Raw genomic sequence first — 15200 nt, forward strand, 5'->3', positions numbered from 1 at the left:
AATCAAACAAAAACATCATTCCAGTTACATCATAGGGGTTATTCATATGGGCACAGAAGACATCAAACATATTTTTACTTCATTTTTAAAGCAATGGCCGTGTCTGTCTTACTTTAGTATCTTGCGTCAGTATCAGAGGGCCAATACCAAACCCACAACCATCTGGCCAAGTATGTCATACATACAGCACTGTCACTGGCTCAACCTGTGACCCATTTGGAAAAGTGGATGTTTATGCGGTTCTCTCTCTCCATACTCCTGTTTGTCTCCTGTGACCGTGTCTGAAATCTGTCTTGCCTACTATTTACTAAAACTACATCCTGTGTGTTCTGATCATACTACTTTGAAATGTACCATTTAGTAAAAACTAATGCAGTAAGCAACACATAAACAGACCTGGTTCAACCATACTTGGAATACGGCAACTAATGTGCGGTTGTGTTGACGCCCGCCATTCGTTCATTTTGGTACAGCGCATCATTTTATCCAATTATCAGCCATTGTCAAACACACGTAAGTCTGAAAAGACGATTCTCTTCTTCAATAGTGTGCAGCGAATTCTACTGGATCCAAAGCCGAAATGAGTATGACATCCTGGCATTCAAAGCATACTCACTTTTTGAAATGACACATATTATACTGTAAAACACTATTTTTGCATACCCAAAATACTATTTAGAACGCAAGTACGGTTATTCAGACTAGAGGTCGACCGATTATGATTTTTCAACGCCGATACCGATACCGAATATTGGAGGACCAAAAAAGCCGATACCGATTTATCGGACGATTTTTGTTGTTGTTGTTGTAATAAGGACAATTACAACAATACTGAATGAACACTTATTTTAAATTAATATAATACATCAATAAAATCAATTTAGCCTCAAATAAATAATGAAACATGTTCAATTTGGTTTAAATAATGCAAAAACAAAGTGTTGGAGAAGAAAGTAAAAGTGCAAAATGTGCCATGTAAGAAAGCTAACGTTTAAGTTCCTTGCTCAGAACATGAGAACATATGAAAGCTGGTGGTTCCTTTTAACATGAGTCTTCAATATTCCAGGTAAGAAGTTTTAGGTTGTAGTTATTATAGGATTATAGGACTATTTCTCTCTATACAATTTGTATTTCATATACCTTTGACTATTGGATGTTCTTATAGGCACTTTAGTATTGCCAGTGTAACAGTATAGCTTCCGTCCCTCTCCTCGCTCCTACCTGGGCTCGAACCAGTAACACATCGACAACAGCCAACCTCGAAGCAGCGTTACCCATGCAGAGCAAGGGGAACAACTACTCCAAGTCTCAGAGCGAGTGACGTTTGAAAAGCTATTAGCACGCACCCCGCTAACTAGCTAGCCATTTCACATCAGTTACACCAGCCTAATCTCGGGAGTTGATAGGCTTGAAGTCATAGTGCAATGCTTGAAGCATTGCGAAGAGCTGCTGGCAAAACTCACGAAAGTGCTGTTTGAATGAATGCTTACGAGCCTGCTGGTGCCCACCATCGCTCAGTCAGACTGCTCTATCAAATCATAGACTTAATTATAACATAATAACACACAGAAATACGAGCCTTAGGTCATTAATATGGTCGAATCCGGAAACTATCATCTCGAAAACAAAACGTTTATTCTTTTAGTGAAATACGGAACCGTTCCGTATTTTATCTAACGGGTGGCATCCATAAGTCTAAATATTCCTGTTACATTGCACAACCTTCAATGTTATGTCATAATTACGTAAAATTCTGGCAAATTAGTTTGTAATGAGCCAGGCGGCCCAAACTGTTGCAAATACCCTGACTCTGCATGCAATGAACGCAAGAGAAGTGACACAATTTCAGTGGTTTAAAAATATACTTTTGTGTATTGGTTTTAAGAAAGGCATTGATGTTTATGGTTTGGTACACGTTGGAGCAACGACAGTCCTTTTTCGCGAATGCGCACCGCATCGATTATATGGAACGCAGGACACGCTAGATAAACTAGTAATATCATCAAACATGTGTAGTTATAACTAGTGATTATGATTGATTGTTTTTTATAAGACAAGTTTAATGCTAGCTGGCAACTTACATTGGCTTCTTACTGCATTCGTAACAGGCAGGCTCCTCGTAACAGGCAGGCTCCTCGTGAGGCAGGTGGTTAGAGCGTTGGACTAGTTAACCGTAAGGTTGCAAGATTGAATCCCTGAAATGACAAGGTAAAAATCTGTCGTTCTGCTCCTGCACAAGGCAGTTAACCTACCGTTCCTAGGCCATCATTGACAATAATAATGTGTTCTTAACTGACTTGCCTAGTTAAATAAAGGTGTTAACAAAACAAAAAAATTTAAAGGCAAAATCGGCGTCCAAAAATACAGATTTCCGATTGTTATGAAAACTTGAAATCGGCCCTAATTAAATCGGCCATTCCGATTAATCGGTCGACCTCTAATTCAGACACGGCCATTGTGTGATCCAGCTTGGTCTGTCTCTGTGCACGTGTCTGTCTTGATCCTGCCAGTGTCTGTGCTGTGCTCTCAGCCTTGCTCAGTGTGTGTTCTGTCCAGGTGCTGGGACTGCTGTGTGTCCCCGAACAGGGACTCAGAGGGCCCCTGGCTCCCCTTCGCCATGCGTTAATGAGCAGTGCATACGCAGGCCATATCGATCCAGGGGAGAAGGCATGGGCAGGCGCTCTGCGCCCCGTTAGCCAGCCACACAGGACCAGGGCCTCGGGGCACGAGCACCTTCAATCAAACCATCCATCACTATCTCTTCATCTGCATACAAGCCCTCCGAGCCCAGCCCCACGCCGCCACACACATACTAAAGAGTAGAGCAGCCACTCCTCCCATCACCAGAAAATAACACTTCCCTCATTAGGACTGTCTGTCATACCTCTCAACTCTTCCTGGTTTAGGAGATACAACCTTATAGCTTCTGAGTGTCTTCCCGGTCCACCAGAGTCGACGCTACCTTTAAAGACAGAGGTAGGCCCTAAATGAATTGTATTGGTGAGCAGTACACTCCACCCAGCACTGTGCCCTCCCTGGTCCAGAGACCTAGCTCGCTCTATCTCCCTCCCTCTCCCTCTCTGGCTCATGCAGGTATCAGATTAATTACTGCAGGAGTGCTCTTAACATCTGGTCGAGTGTCAGGCCTATCGGGGGAGTGTGCTCCGTCGCCTCTCAAAGGGGCCAAGGTGTGGGATAAAATAAGAACAGAGGCGGGCGTCTGGAACAGCGTGTCTCTGTGTGACACCGGCAGGGTGACAGTCTAGAAGACTAGTAATGGGGTGGGCTGAACAATGTGTTCCCTCTGGAGCCGTGTGGGAGTGTGAGGCTAGGTGAGTATATGTGCTGCTATGTATGAATAGTCATGTAAGCAATGTATGTGTGATAGGATGTGTTTAGGTCTTGTTTGACCACGTTTGTGACAGTATTCGTATTATAACATCCTTTATTTATGACTGACAAGGCTCCGGACCTTGCCCACCTCTCAATCTGTAGGGTTGTAGTGAGCTGCAGGTATACAGGTCAAGAGAGCTGAAATTAAGGCGTGGGCTGCCAGCTTTATGTTTTCTGTAATTAAAACAGCATTAGGCTATTTATTTCCTCTCCCCGTGCGGAGCTGATTGGGCATGAGGGAATGCGGGACGTGTCTAAGCAGAGAAGAAGCACAATTACACGCCATCAGCAGACAACATTAACTCACTAAATAGGAACACGGCAATACAACGTTATTATTTTGGGGGAAGATTAATTCAGGGTCAAAGCTAACATTTATAATACTTTGCGATGAGCATCACGTGGGGCGGTAGGACAAAGGGGGCTAGGGTCACGCTACACAATGAAGAGGATGGGGAGGAGGAGGAAGGAGAAGGGGGTGATTTTCTTCTCTTCTTCCCTGGTTCCCTGGCCTATAGGAGGAGAGGAGGAATAGGAGCTCTACAGCTCAGCCAGAGAGCCTCTCTCTCATTAGCCCCATCGGTCTCAGGACCTCCATTAGCCTCAGAGCTAATGTGTTTCAGTGGGCAGGACTGACCTTAGCTCTGGAGGGGGTGGGCTGTCACTACTGCCACTGGGAGAGGGGTGAAACTATTCCCCCCCCACACTACCCCCCAGACTGGTACGTCCCTGAGATGCTGTCCACCATCTAGCTTAGAAAAACCAGGGCAGTGAGTGTTTCATTGTCTTAGTAGAGGCCTCTATGGGTAGTGAGAATATAGAAATGGGTTAGAACTCAAAAACAGTCATTATTATTACAACCTGAACACCATGTCAGGTCAGTGAGAAACTAGGAATACCCAAATGTAATGCCAAGACAATTACAGAGTGCAGATTGCAGGGGGAAAAAGTGAGGGAACAAAATAGCGGAAGGAAGGAACTGAGTTTGCATGAATAAGCAAGAGAGAAAGAGAGGCATAGGTTGGAAATGTAGAGAAATTGTGCGACAGTTGCTAGGTCGCTTCCCCCTCTTCCCTGGGCTGAGGGGAGAGAGGGATAGAGAAAGAGAGAGAGAGGGATAGATAAAGAGAGAGAGAGGCCTGCCCTCCTTTAGCATTCTGTCCACATTGGGGGGATAAATTATTCACGCCCGTGGAGACAACCGCCTCATGGTGTAATGAGAAGGACACGCATTTATACCAAATATTGCTGTTGGGAAACTATCGATCAGAAAGCTATTTGTTGAAAGTTTAGTGTGGAAACCAAGACTGTCAGCGTGTTTTAATGTGACTGGCAGACCAGCCGCAAGTCCCACCCCTCACTCTCCCTCTTTTTTCTCTCCAGCCAAATAGCTTCAGTCTCTCAGAGAAAATTAACATGTATTTGTTCTAGAGGGTTGAGATGGAAAGAGAGAAATAGGGAAGAATGAAATGTGTAAACCAGACATTATTGTTGAACATGTTGAGAGAACACTGATTGAAGACACCATGGACCCTTCTTTAAAGGGACAATCCACCCCAACCATTAATTCCTATGATTAACAGTTAAATAGTGTTATATAACACTAATATGTGATTTTTTTTTATTTTTTTTTACAAACAAATGTTTAATTTTGTTGTCATAACGAGGTTGGTAAAGAAACTCTAGAAACATTTTTGGAAATCTGTTGCAGCTCAAGTCAACTACAAAACCCACAATGGAATTATATTTTTCTCTGGGCTGGCTGGCTGGCTAGCTAGGTAGCTAGAAAACAACTGCACACAATAATATGAAAGTCAATATCAGCATGTGAAGTAGCTATCTGTAAAATCGCCTAAACAAACTGCACTGTCAATTTAGGAGTCTTACTCACTGAGTTCAACTTGCAGGTTGTCTCTGCCAGTGAGCTATAAATGGCTAGCGTTGTAACGTTGCTTTTTTAGTTTTTGTAAAGAGATGGGAAACTCCATTAGAATCGTATTAACGTCCATTATGTTGCCCATAATTCATCAATGGGCCGCATGGTGCATTCTGGGTGATTCTGGGCCAAGGAGAGCTCTCCTTCAAGGAGTGATGAGAGTCAATTGGGCGCTAGTTCAAAAATAAAACATTAGCATGAATTTTGTGAACAAGGAGTACAACATTGCAAATATTTTCCAAGGTGTGAGATAATTAACTTGTTCTTTGTAATATCGAATAACTTTGGAATCGTGACATTACGTACTTTCGAGGAAAATAGGCAGGTTTCTTTCAACTCATACCCTAACTCTGAGAATGGTTTGCCTGACGATTAGCATAGCAACACCGTGACGCAGCATGACAACGTGAATGCGATGGTTCGACAGTCAGTGGGGGGGGGGGGTTGGTTTTCCACAGACACAGGGCAAATTGCGACATGGTACTTGAAGGAGAAGCAGAGTTGAATAATTTGGTACATTGTTTAGATTAAGCACATCTAAGCGAAATATATACTTTGTCATGACGATATAAACAGACGGATGTGTTCTAGACAAGTATGGCCATACCATCTATTCGCTGATTTGGCGATCTGGACTACAGGTAATTGTTTTAAAAGCGGTATGAAAAGTGATAGTGTTCATCTCCCGAGACGAGAGTTATATAGCCATGACACGCTCCCACACAATTTCCTGATTTTCACAGACGGACAACTTAGAAGTTAAATCATGGGGACAATTTTTATTTGACCCACTGACAGAACATAGACTTTCACCAAATTGACAGGAGTGTCCAGAATTGTATTTCTGGGGATGGATTATCCCTTTAACCCTTGATATCTCATGTTAGCAGTTACCAGGGCTGGATAGAGTAGTCTGGCAGTGGTACCCTTCAATCACTGATCTGATCCATACTACACTGGATTAAACCAGGGGAGATGGCACTGAAGTTACATTACACCACTGTTCACACCAGTGATACCAGAGATATAGAGATGACGATATGAGATCTCAGTTTAGCCTTCAGTTTGGCTCACACACACTGTCTCAGGCTAGGACTTCATATTTCCTTTAGGGTTGAAATCAAACAGTGCTTGGATTGGCATGCACCAGAGGAAGCCTGTCAGTCCTATGGGTAGTGGCTCTTCAGAGGGGGTTTATGGTTAGGGCATGTTCCTCTATTAGGGAAAATCTGAATGATTCTGAAAAGAGCCCACACATACACACTCACAAGTACACCCAGAATTATAACGCCCTTGCCATTTCTTTACTTGTGCTAGTGGATAGATTAACGATGGACCAGGCGTCATCATAGCTTAACTTTAATGCAGGTCTGCAAGAACTCCCAGAAAGAAAAAGGAACACTCCCGTGCCCCCTACCCCTCCTGCTCTCTCCATACTGACCCCCCACACACATCCCCAGTAGCCCCCAATTCCCCACTCCCCTCCTGGCCTCCCACCATCTCTCCTGCAGCAGTAATAGATGAAGATATTCCTGGCTGGTAGGGCGCAGGGGAAATCAGAGCACTACCTGTGCAGAATGTGTGTGGGCTGGAGGGGATAGGGGCCAAGGGCCTGGGCACTCTCGTGAATACCTGCTGGCTGTCAGGGGGAGAAATGGGGGAGGGGGGGGGGGGGGGGGGGGCGCTTCCATGGATGTTGGGGTTTCTAGCTGGAGGGAGAGGATGCATTGATGAAACTACATATAGCTCTTAAACTACACACTCTTCAGTAAAGAGTTCCACAGGTAAACCTAGCGTAAGCACTCATACCTTTTTCTAACTACCATTGAAGACATTCCGGCACAGTCTACTCTAAGTCTCTCCCCATCACCTCATGCACTGCCATGTAGTCAGCCACAGCTGGTGTGTGTGACGGCCCAGGCAGGGAGCAGAAGCTGTGCTTTCAGGTCTCAGCTCCGTCAGGAGATGCTAATAACCCTGCACTTACCGCCAGCGACACCTTTCCCCTCCCAGCCTCTCCCAGCCGTCCCAGCCCCAGACAGCTATTACTGCCTCACTATGCACTGGGCCTGCCAAAAACAGCACTACAATTACAATATCAGGGATATGCACAGGGCTGCTGAAGTAAAGGAAGAGGGGGAACTAAATAAAATACTGACCCGACATGCAGTGTTGCGACTGAAAGAAAGGTGAACTATGATAATTGCGCAAGATCATCACTGTACTGACGCAGTATAGGAGTTCTTGGAGTACAGCTCTCAACTCAGCTCTCACGGACCAGGGTAAGAAGTATTTCTGTTACATTAGACAAAACACCCTCAAAATCATACAGACAATCCTAACACCCACAGCATCATACATAACGCATGCACAAACACACATGCGTTGGGGGCACCGTAGCATCTCCACTGGTGCAGGTCTCTAATGAAGCCCCAGTTGTGGCGGTATGGAGGCGTCTCTCTCGCTCCAACGGGATAATTACGCTGCTCCCTGGCAGCTGAGTTTGGCAGATGTATGGGAGGCAGCGCGCGGCGCCGAGCGCACCATAACGAGCGCCGGGGAGCGGAGGTGGGATTCGGCAGGACCCCGCCATCCGCCATTAGCAGGTTGGCACCGTCACAAATGAGTGTTTTTCACAAGAGCCCGGGAAGGCTGGGAAATTCCAATAAATTTTTGCGCTATGTCGCAGCACATGAGACAGTGTTGGGAGAGAAAGAGAGAGGGATGAGAGAACCAGGGAGGAAACAGAGAAAGACGAAGGGTGAGAGAGAAGGGAACAAAAGGAAAGGTTCACGCTGCCATGACCGGATTAGTCACCTCTCTCAGCACAGGGAGCCCAGAGCAGTGCACCCTGGGAAATTACTGAATCAGAATGCATTGATTTTCTGTGGGGAGGGAAAAAAAGTGAAAGACAAAAAAAGGCCTGAAAAACAGTCATGGCTGAGAATTAGGGAGGAGATTGTAGGAGACCTTTGTATTATTATTGGGAGCAGAATAGAGAGAACACCATTGTACACAGCTGTTTGAGAGGGAGACGATAAGAACGGGACACTATTGTTACAGCATTTCTCCAGTGCCCTCTCTTCCTTTCATTTCAGTCTCTTCCCATCGTCTTACTTTGTAATTAGGAAAACACAGCCAAGATAAACCTTGAGTACGGGGCGGCAGGGTAGCCTAGTGGTTAGAGCGTTGGACTAGTAACCGAAAGGTTGCAAGTTCAAATCCCCGAGCTGACAAGGTACAAATCTGTCGTTCTGCCCCTGAACAGGCAGTTAACCCACTGTTCCTAGGCCGTCATTGAAAAATAAGAATTTGTTCTTAACTGACTTGCCTAGTTAAATATAAAAAAAATAAAAAAAAGGTAAATTTGTAAGTCGCTCTGGATAAGAGCGTCTGCTAAATGACTTAAATGTAAATGAGTACCTCACTGCTAAAACAGCGTGTCCGTGCGTGCATGCGTGCGTGTGTGTGTGTACAGAACATGCCTGGTTGTATCAAATGCCATCATAAACTACCCCTAGTGTTACTATCCCAACGCCACAGCAGCAACCTTAGATCAGTGAGATGCAGTGTACCTCGTCCGGCTGCATTCACCCACAGCTGTATTCCATATGCATGAGGATGACTGGTACTGGTTTGATCTGCTGCCATGTTCTGCCTCCCTCCACATCAGCAGCAGCTGTATCATTTAACGGTCATTTGTAAAACGCCGTCAACAGCAATCAGTGATCACCAATCACTAATGAACCAACCCTACCTATGTCTTATTACAGCCTGAATCACATCCAGGAATCAGTACACACTTACTCATGACAAAAAAAGAATGGGCGCCTCGCTCTCTTCCTCTCACTCCATCCCTCTCTCCCTCCATCCATCTCTCTCTCTGATGCTAAACGATCGATTTCAAGGTGACCCTGGCTGAGGAGAGTGTTTTCCTCTCGCTGCTCCAGCCTGGTCCCAGTAATTAACACCAGCGCCTAATGAAGTCCAGCTGCTCACCCGCGCAGACTGAACGCGTGCCAAAATCCGGGAGAGCCCCTGTCAGGCAGCCATCGCTCTCCTCACACCCCCACCCTCTCTCCTCTCCCCTCCTCTCTCCATCCTCCCATCCCTGTGTCCGTCCCTTATCCCTCTCTCCATCAATCCCCTGATCTTAACCTCTCCGTGGCTTTGGAAGGTCAGCCTCCTTCCATCAGTGGCCATTCTGGACATCTCTGCCCCCCTCCAGGTTGCTGCCATCAAAAACACTGATCATGCAGTCCTCCACTACTTCTCCACCTCTTCATCGCACTCCCTTTCCCTGCCAAATTACCTTAATTCCCCACCGTCCAACTGATCCCTTTTCCTGCCAACTCCCACATCCCTCTCTCTCCACTGACCTAATAATCTCTTACTTACTATTTCTCACTCTTTCCATCAGTACTGTCTGCCTAACTGCCTTTTCACCAATGAGACCAATTCAAGCCCAGTGTAACCACAAAGTCGACAACTTCTTGATTTGAATTTGGGGATTGATTCTATTATTTGGGGAGTAATAATATACAGTAAAACAAAAAGTTTGTAACAAATATTTTGAAATCCCAGAAAACCCGTGGCAGCTTGGATCTTAATCCACATCAGGTTGCCAGAGTTCTCCCAGCTGTACCGTTCCCTCATGTTGCCTCCCTCCTCCCCTCTCCTATTTAACCGTGTGATGCTCACTAGCCCTGTATCAAAGCTGCACGTGTCTGCCAGCCTGTCACCTCTCTGGGAGCCTCGCTTTGCATCCTGGGAGTGGGGCTTTGAACACAGAGGACGCCTGCCTCTTCCACACACACACACACACACACACACACACACACACACACACACACACACACACACACACACACACACACACACACACACACACACACACACACACACACACACACACACACACACACAGAAGCTAATAGGGGGGGTGGGGGGGTGCCGCGCCGGGATCTCCACCCACGCCCCTCAGCAGCTTTAAGGAAGGGGGCGTTCTGCAAACTTTCCCCACAATCCTTTCTAGCTGACATCCCGGGTTGATCTGGGAGTGGAGAGAGATGAGCTGTGACATCCTCTCATAAATCCCACCTGGAGCCTCGCTGACATATCAGACTCAAATCACCTCCAACAGACAGACAGGAGATGCTAATTAGCGCAGATGAGTTAGCAACTTATCATTTTACCTGACTTCATCAGAAAGACTAAAAACTAACTGCCATTCTAAGTGAACTATGAGGTACCAGGCCATTAAGACCCTTAGAGAACCATGGAAGTCAAAGATGAACTGATTTGTTCTCTGTTGATTCACTCGTCTCTATTACTCTCCTCCCCGTCCAGGACTACATCATTCCTCCATCTCTGCTCTCTGTCCTCTGCCGTGAGCTCGCACTCAGGACAGTGTGATGTATTACGGTGTGTGATTCTCTACTCCCATGCACCCCTCCCCCCAAGCCCCCCCGTACTGTCTCTCACCACCGCACGCCACACCTTCCTCACCAGCTGCGACAGATGCCGCCGTCACTCGAGAAAATAAATTCAGAATACTTAACGAATTAAGTGAGGAGCTAATTGTGGCTGGCCCGTGTTCATCATGCGCAAAAAGGCAAGCGGCTTGTTTGTCTTTTAACAATTACCAGACAGAGCAGGGAGAGGGGGAAGGGAGGGGGTAATTGTCCCATTCTCCCCAGCAGCTGGCTCAGCCACACCTGGGCGGGTGTGAGAGCCGGGTGGGGCGGGGACGAGGGGGGAGAGGAGATGGGCAGGTGCACCTCTGCCATCACTAAACTAAGCACGAGACGCAAATACACTCTCTACCACTGTATAACACAGACATTAAAGTCTGGGCTGGCATTAGTGCTTGTACGCACAAACTAGTGTTCATACTTACACTGGTATAAAACACACACTTAAAAATGTATTACATGCTACACCCCCTTTTCTTTCTCTTCATTCTGCACACACACACACACACACACACGCCAATTTTCCATTCTGTTCCCACACATTTTGGAGGAGCTCCCCCTGAGCAGTTCTCTTATAGATCTCCAAACAGCTTGTAATTACTTTTAATAAACAGCATAAGAAGCAAATCAAGCGCAAACATGGAAAAAACAAGCTCTCAGGGGGATCAAACAGCACTCAGCCTTGCAAACAAACACTTCACCAACATCAGAGCTATTTTATTCTTTCTTTTTTACATTCAAACATGTAATGCTCAGTGGGGGTAACTAGAGGAATGCAGTAGAGACCGGCACAGAAAGACAAGAAGTGAAAGAGGGAACGACAGGAATACAATGGCCGGAAAGTAGTTACTATTATTGGGTTAGTTGCTACCTAGATTCTGTGGGAGGCTACCTGACTCTGACTGGCTGGTTGCCTATGACCATGTGCATACGTGTGCTCATGTGCATGTAAACATTGCAACAACATTACATTATGTTGTCTCTATGACAAGAGGTCTCCTGACATTCTGTGGAACAATTGACACCTCTCACCTCCTATCACAGCGAAACAGTCTAGTAGATCCATAAAGGAGCAAAACCAAATCTACTCAGCCTCCTCTCTCCATCCATCCCTTTATCCTACATCCTTCTCTCCCTCCATCCATCCCTTTATCCTACATCCTTCTCCCCATCCCTCTCTCCCTCCATCCATCCCTTTATCTTACATCCTTCTCTCCCTCCCCCTCCATCCATCTCTCCATCCATCCCTTTATCCCCCATTCCGCTCTCCCTCCCCCATCCCTCAATCCCTTTGTCTTCCATCCCTCTCTCCACCAATCCTCCTTCCCTGTATCCTCTATCCCTCTCTCCCTCCATCCTTCATCCCTCTCTCCCCCTCCCATCCTCCCTCTAACCTTTTCTCCCTCCAACCCTTTATCCTCCCTTCCACCCTCTCCCTCCCTCTCTCCCTTTATCCTCCCTCCCACCCTCTCCCTACATCCCTCATCCCCCTCTCTCCCTTTATCCTCCCTCCCACCCTCTCCCTCTATCCCTCTCCCTCCAACCATCCCTCTCGCCCTCCATCCCCATCCCTCTCTCCCTCCATCCCCCTCCCTCTCTCCCTCCATCCCCCTCTCCATCTTCCATCCCTCTCATCCTCCCTCCATCCTTCTCTCCCTCCATCCCTTTATCCTCCATCCTCCCTCCATTTATCCTCCATCCTTCTCTCCCCTCCCCTCTGGTGTTCTGGCTGGCTGGCTCCAGGTGGTGAGGGATGTGCATGAGGGGCCTGTCATCTGTTCCCATGTTCGTAGCATCTCTACTGTGTGTTACTACGTGTGTTACTAGGTGTTCAGTGGAGGCCAGTAGAGAACCAACATCCTCCAACAGACCACATTTACACTGCAATGTTCTACAGTCAGGGGGAATAACAGTTATGGAGGAATACTTCAGATGGTGACTATTTGAAGGAATTTCATAGATGATACAATAATTATTTGAGCAGTGGACTGAAGGCAGAAGGCAAAGCTTTCATCGCTCAAAAACGCTGCCTTATGGCTATCAGGCTGGCACGGGGCGCACACACACTCATGCACGCAGTGGAGTGAGCCATCATCCACATTATCCACATCCATTGACTCCTAAAGCTTTGTGTGTGCTGCCTCATTAGGTCTTCAGTGACACACAGAGCCCACACCAGGCCTCTCTCTCCAGCACCTCTCCCTCACTCGCTCTTCATCTCGACACACACACACCACGCGCAAACACTAAAAGGAGACTGCTCAGGCACTGCCCTAGGGAATACTCCTCACACATTACTAGTGGAGCGCAACACAGGCATACATCACTAGAGGCCGATGGCTGGGCCGTCACAGGAAGAGTACAGGTCTGGCCTCAGTATAAAGGGTTAGTCTCATGATGTCACTGAAGAGCATGCATGGAATAACACTTAAAACATCACAGGAGGACAGAAGGCATCTTAAACATCACTCATGCATTAAGGGTAACATATGACTTAAAGTTCTAGACAGCACCACTACCGTTGGGAACGTGGCTCTGATAGTAGGCGCTGATTTACCAGTGAGAGGTCAGGTGTGCGCCAGAGTAGAGGAGCAGTAACATGAATAGTAAAGTACTGTGACATCACTTCTGGGTTAAAGGGATCAGCCGGGACGCCTTTCCGCCCCGCTGCTCATCTGGGTTCATGCTCGGGGCGCTAGCTCGCTAACTTCCTTGAAATGAATAAGTAAGAATTATGAATGAGAATGCATCATTAGCTGGGCTCCCCCGAGGGCAATTAGTTTCAGGTGAGTGGCTGTACCCTGGGCCTGGCTGGGAGGGGGTGTTCATCATGCACACACAGCCATCGGGGGTGGGGGGTGTGGACCTTTACATTGGTGTGCAAAGAATATGAGAGGGTTTGTGTTGAGAGTGGGCGCTACAGATCATCTTTACACTGTAGCCATGCCAGTAAGCAGTCTGCTGCTATTTCTATTTGATTTGGAGTATTTTACACTCTTATCTCATGTGCATCATGCAGTGTCCTGCCATATGGCCCTGTTGCCCTATGTAGCCCTATGGGCCGGTCCCCCTCCCCACTCTTTCCCAGTGCTCAACAGGCAGGGCTCCATTCACACAGCTAGGTACGGAGAGAGAAGGGGGACAAACCTTGCAGATGGGCAGGTTCTCCTACAGGCCGTCCGACAGGCAAGGTGGGTGGAAAGAGAAGGCAGGGTGACAGTTAGTCAGTAGGTCCATGATTAGATGGGGGTTAGAGGGGGGGGGGGTTCATACATGGGGGGTTATGGTGGGGCAGCGGCTACCGTAACATGCACCGGATACTCTCTCTGTATCATTCAATGTGATAAACCAACTCACTCCTCTCTGTTTTCCTAAGACTCGGGTTAATATCCAGTCACAGCTCATGTCCCAAGCAAATAAATATGATGGAAATACCCATGAAATTCATGAGCATCAGTCATAAGGCTACAGCGCTCAACTAAAGTGGTTGGATCCAGAGTTCGGTTTTTCAGACTGTGGCCTTGCTGAGGGGAGAAACTCTAGTAGATGCTTTAATGCGTGTCTCCATTACACTGATCTCTTCCACTGGTACAGTTACTGGAATGGGGAAGAGGGGGAGAGCGAGGGGGTGGGGTAGAGGAAAAGAGAGTGAGTGGGGGGGGGGGGGGGTACAGCTAAATCTACCAATAAAAGAAGATGAAAGTCAGGTTAAACACAATATGCTAATTGAAATGTGTTGGCTGATTAAGGCGATTGAAAGGAGAGTGGGCGTGCTGTGAGTTCTGGGCGCCGGTGATTAGTGCGGCATTAGTGTCTGCATGCTTTTCCTCAGGACGTGGTGGAGAGAGCAGAGCCGTGTGTGTGTCGATGTGTGTGTAAAGGAGAGAGCGAGAAGGGGTGGGGGAGAGGCCATGCGTGTGAGATGGGAGAGCTCCTCAGCCTGTCCTGAAGTATGTCTGCCCACGCGCACAGACATGCACAAAATGGCGCGCCGCTCGCATATTCTGGCCAAATATCAGTAGTAGCAGTAGTACCGTACAAATATTTGTATCAGCTACCATGAGTTTGTACAACAGAAGGTAAAGCTAAAAACAGCTGGGTATCTACACCACAATACAGTCTCTCTCTTTACCTTATTTGTTGCTGTAGGTTGGGTTGCTAAGGCAGTCTCTGCTCGCTCTGAATTCCCTTTTCACTCTTCCTCTCCCTCACTTCTCTCCCCGCTCCCTCACTTCTTCTCTCCCCGCTCCCTCACTTCTCTCTTCTCTTTGTGTGTTGGTGTCTCTCAGGACCACACTGGCCTTTTTTTCGCAGGCTTTATTGTTTTCCGCTGTGCAGCTGCAAAGCATGGAGGAGCCCCCTGCAGGTGTGAGTATGTGTGGTAACGCTCTGCCCCC

The 15200-nt window shown here is 47.1% G+C and overlaps 1 protein-coding gene across 3 annotated transcripts in view; it reads right to left on the minus strand.

Moving 5' to 3' along the window:
• Positions 1–15200, minus strand: part of LOC129862547 (zinc finger protein 423-like) — a 145201-nt gene that overhangs the window by 48321 nt on the left and 81680 nt on the right. For 2 of the 3 annotated variants that reach the window (XM_055934319.1, XM_055934317.1), the window contains exon 6: positions 13951–13971. The exons of the other annotated variant lie outside the window; for it this stretch is intronic. In XM_055934319.1, the coding sequence (XP_055790294.1) occupies positions 13951–13971 (21 nt within the window). The remainder of the gene's footprint in view (positions 1–13950; positions 13972–15200) is intronic. 3 annotated transcript variants of the gene reach the window in all.

This window comes from Salvelinus fontinalis, chromosome 9, assembly GCF_029448725.1.
Source record: "Salvelinus fontinalis isolate EN_2023a chromosome 9, ASM2944872v1, whole genome shotgun sequence".
Lineage (NCBI taxonomy): Eukaryota > Metazoa > Chordata > Actinopteri > Salmoniformes > Salmonidae > Salvelinus > Salvelinus fontinalis.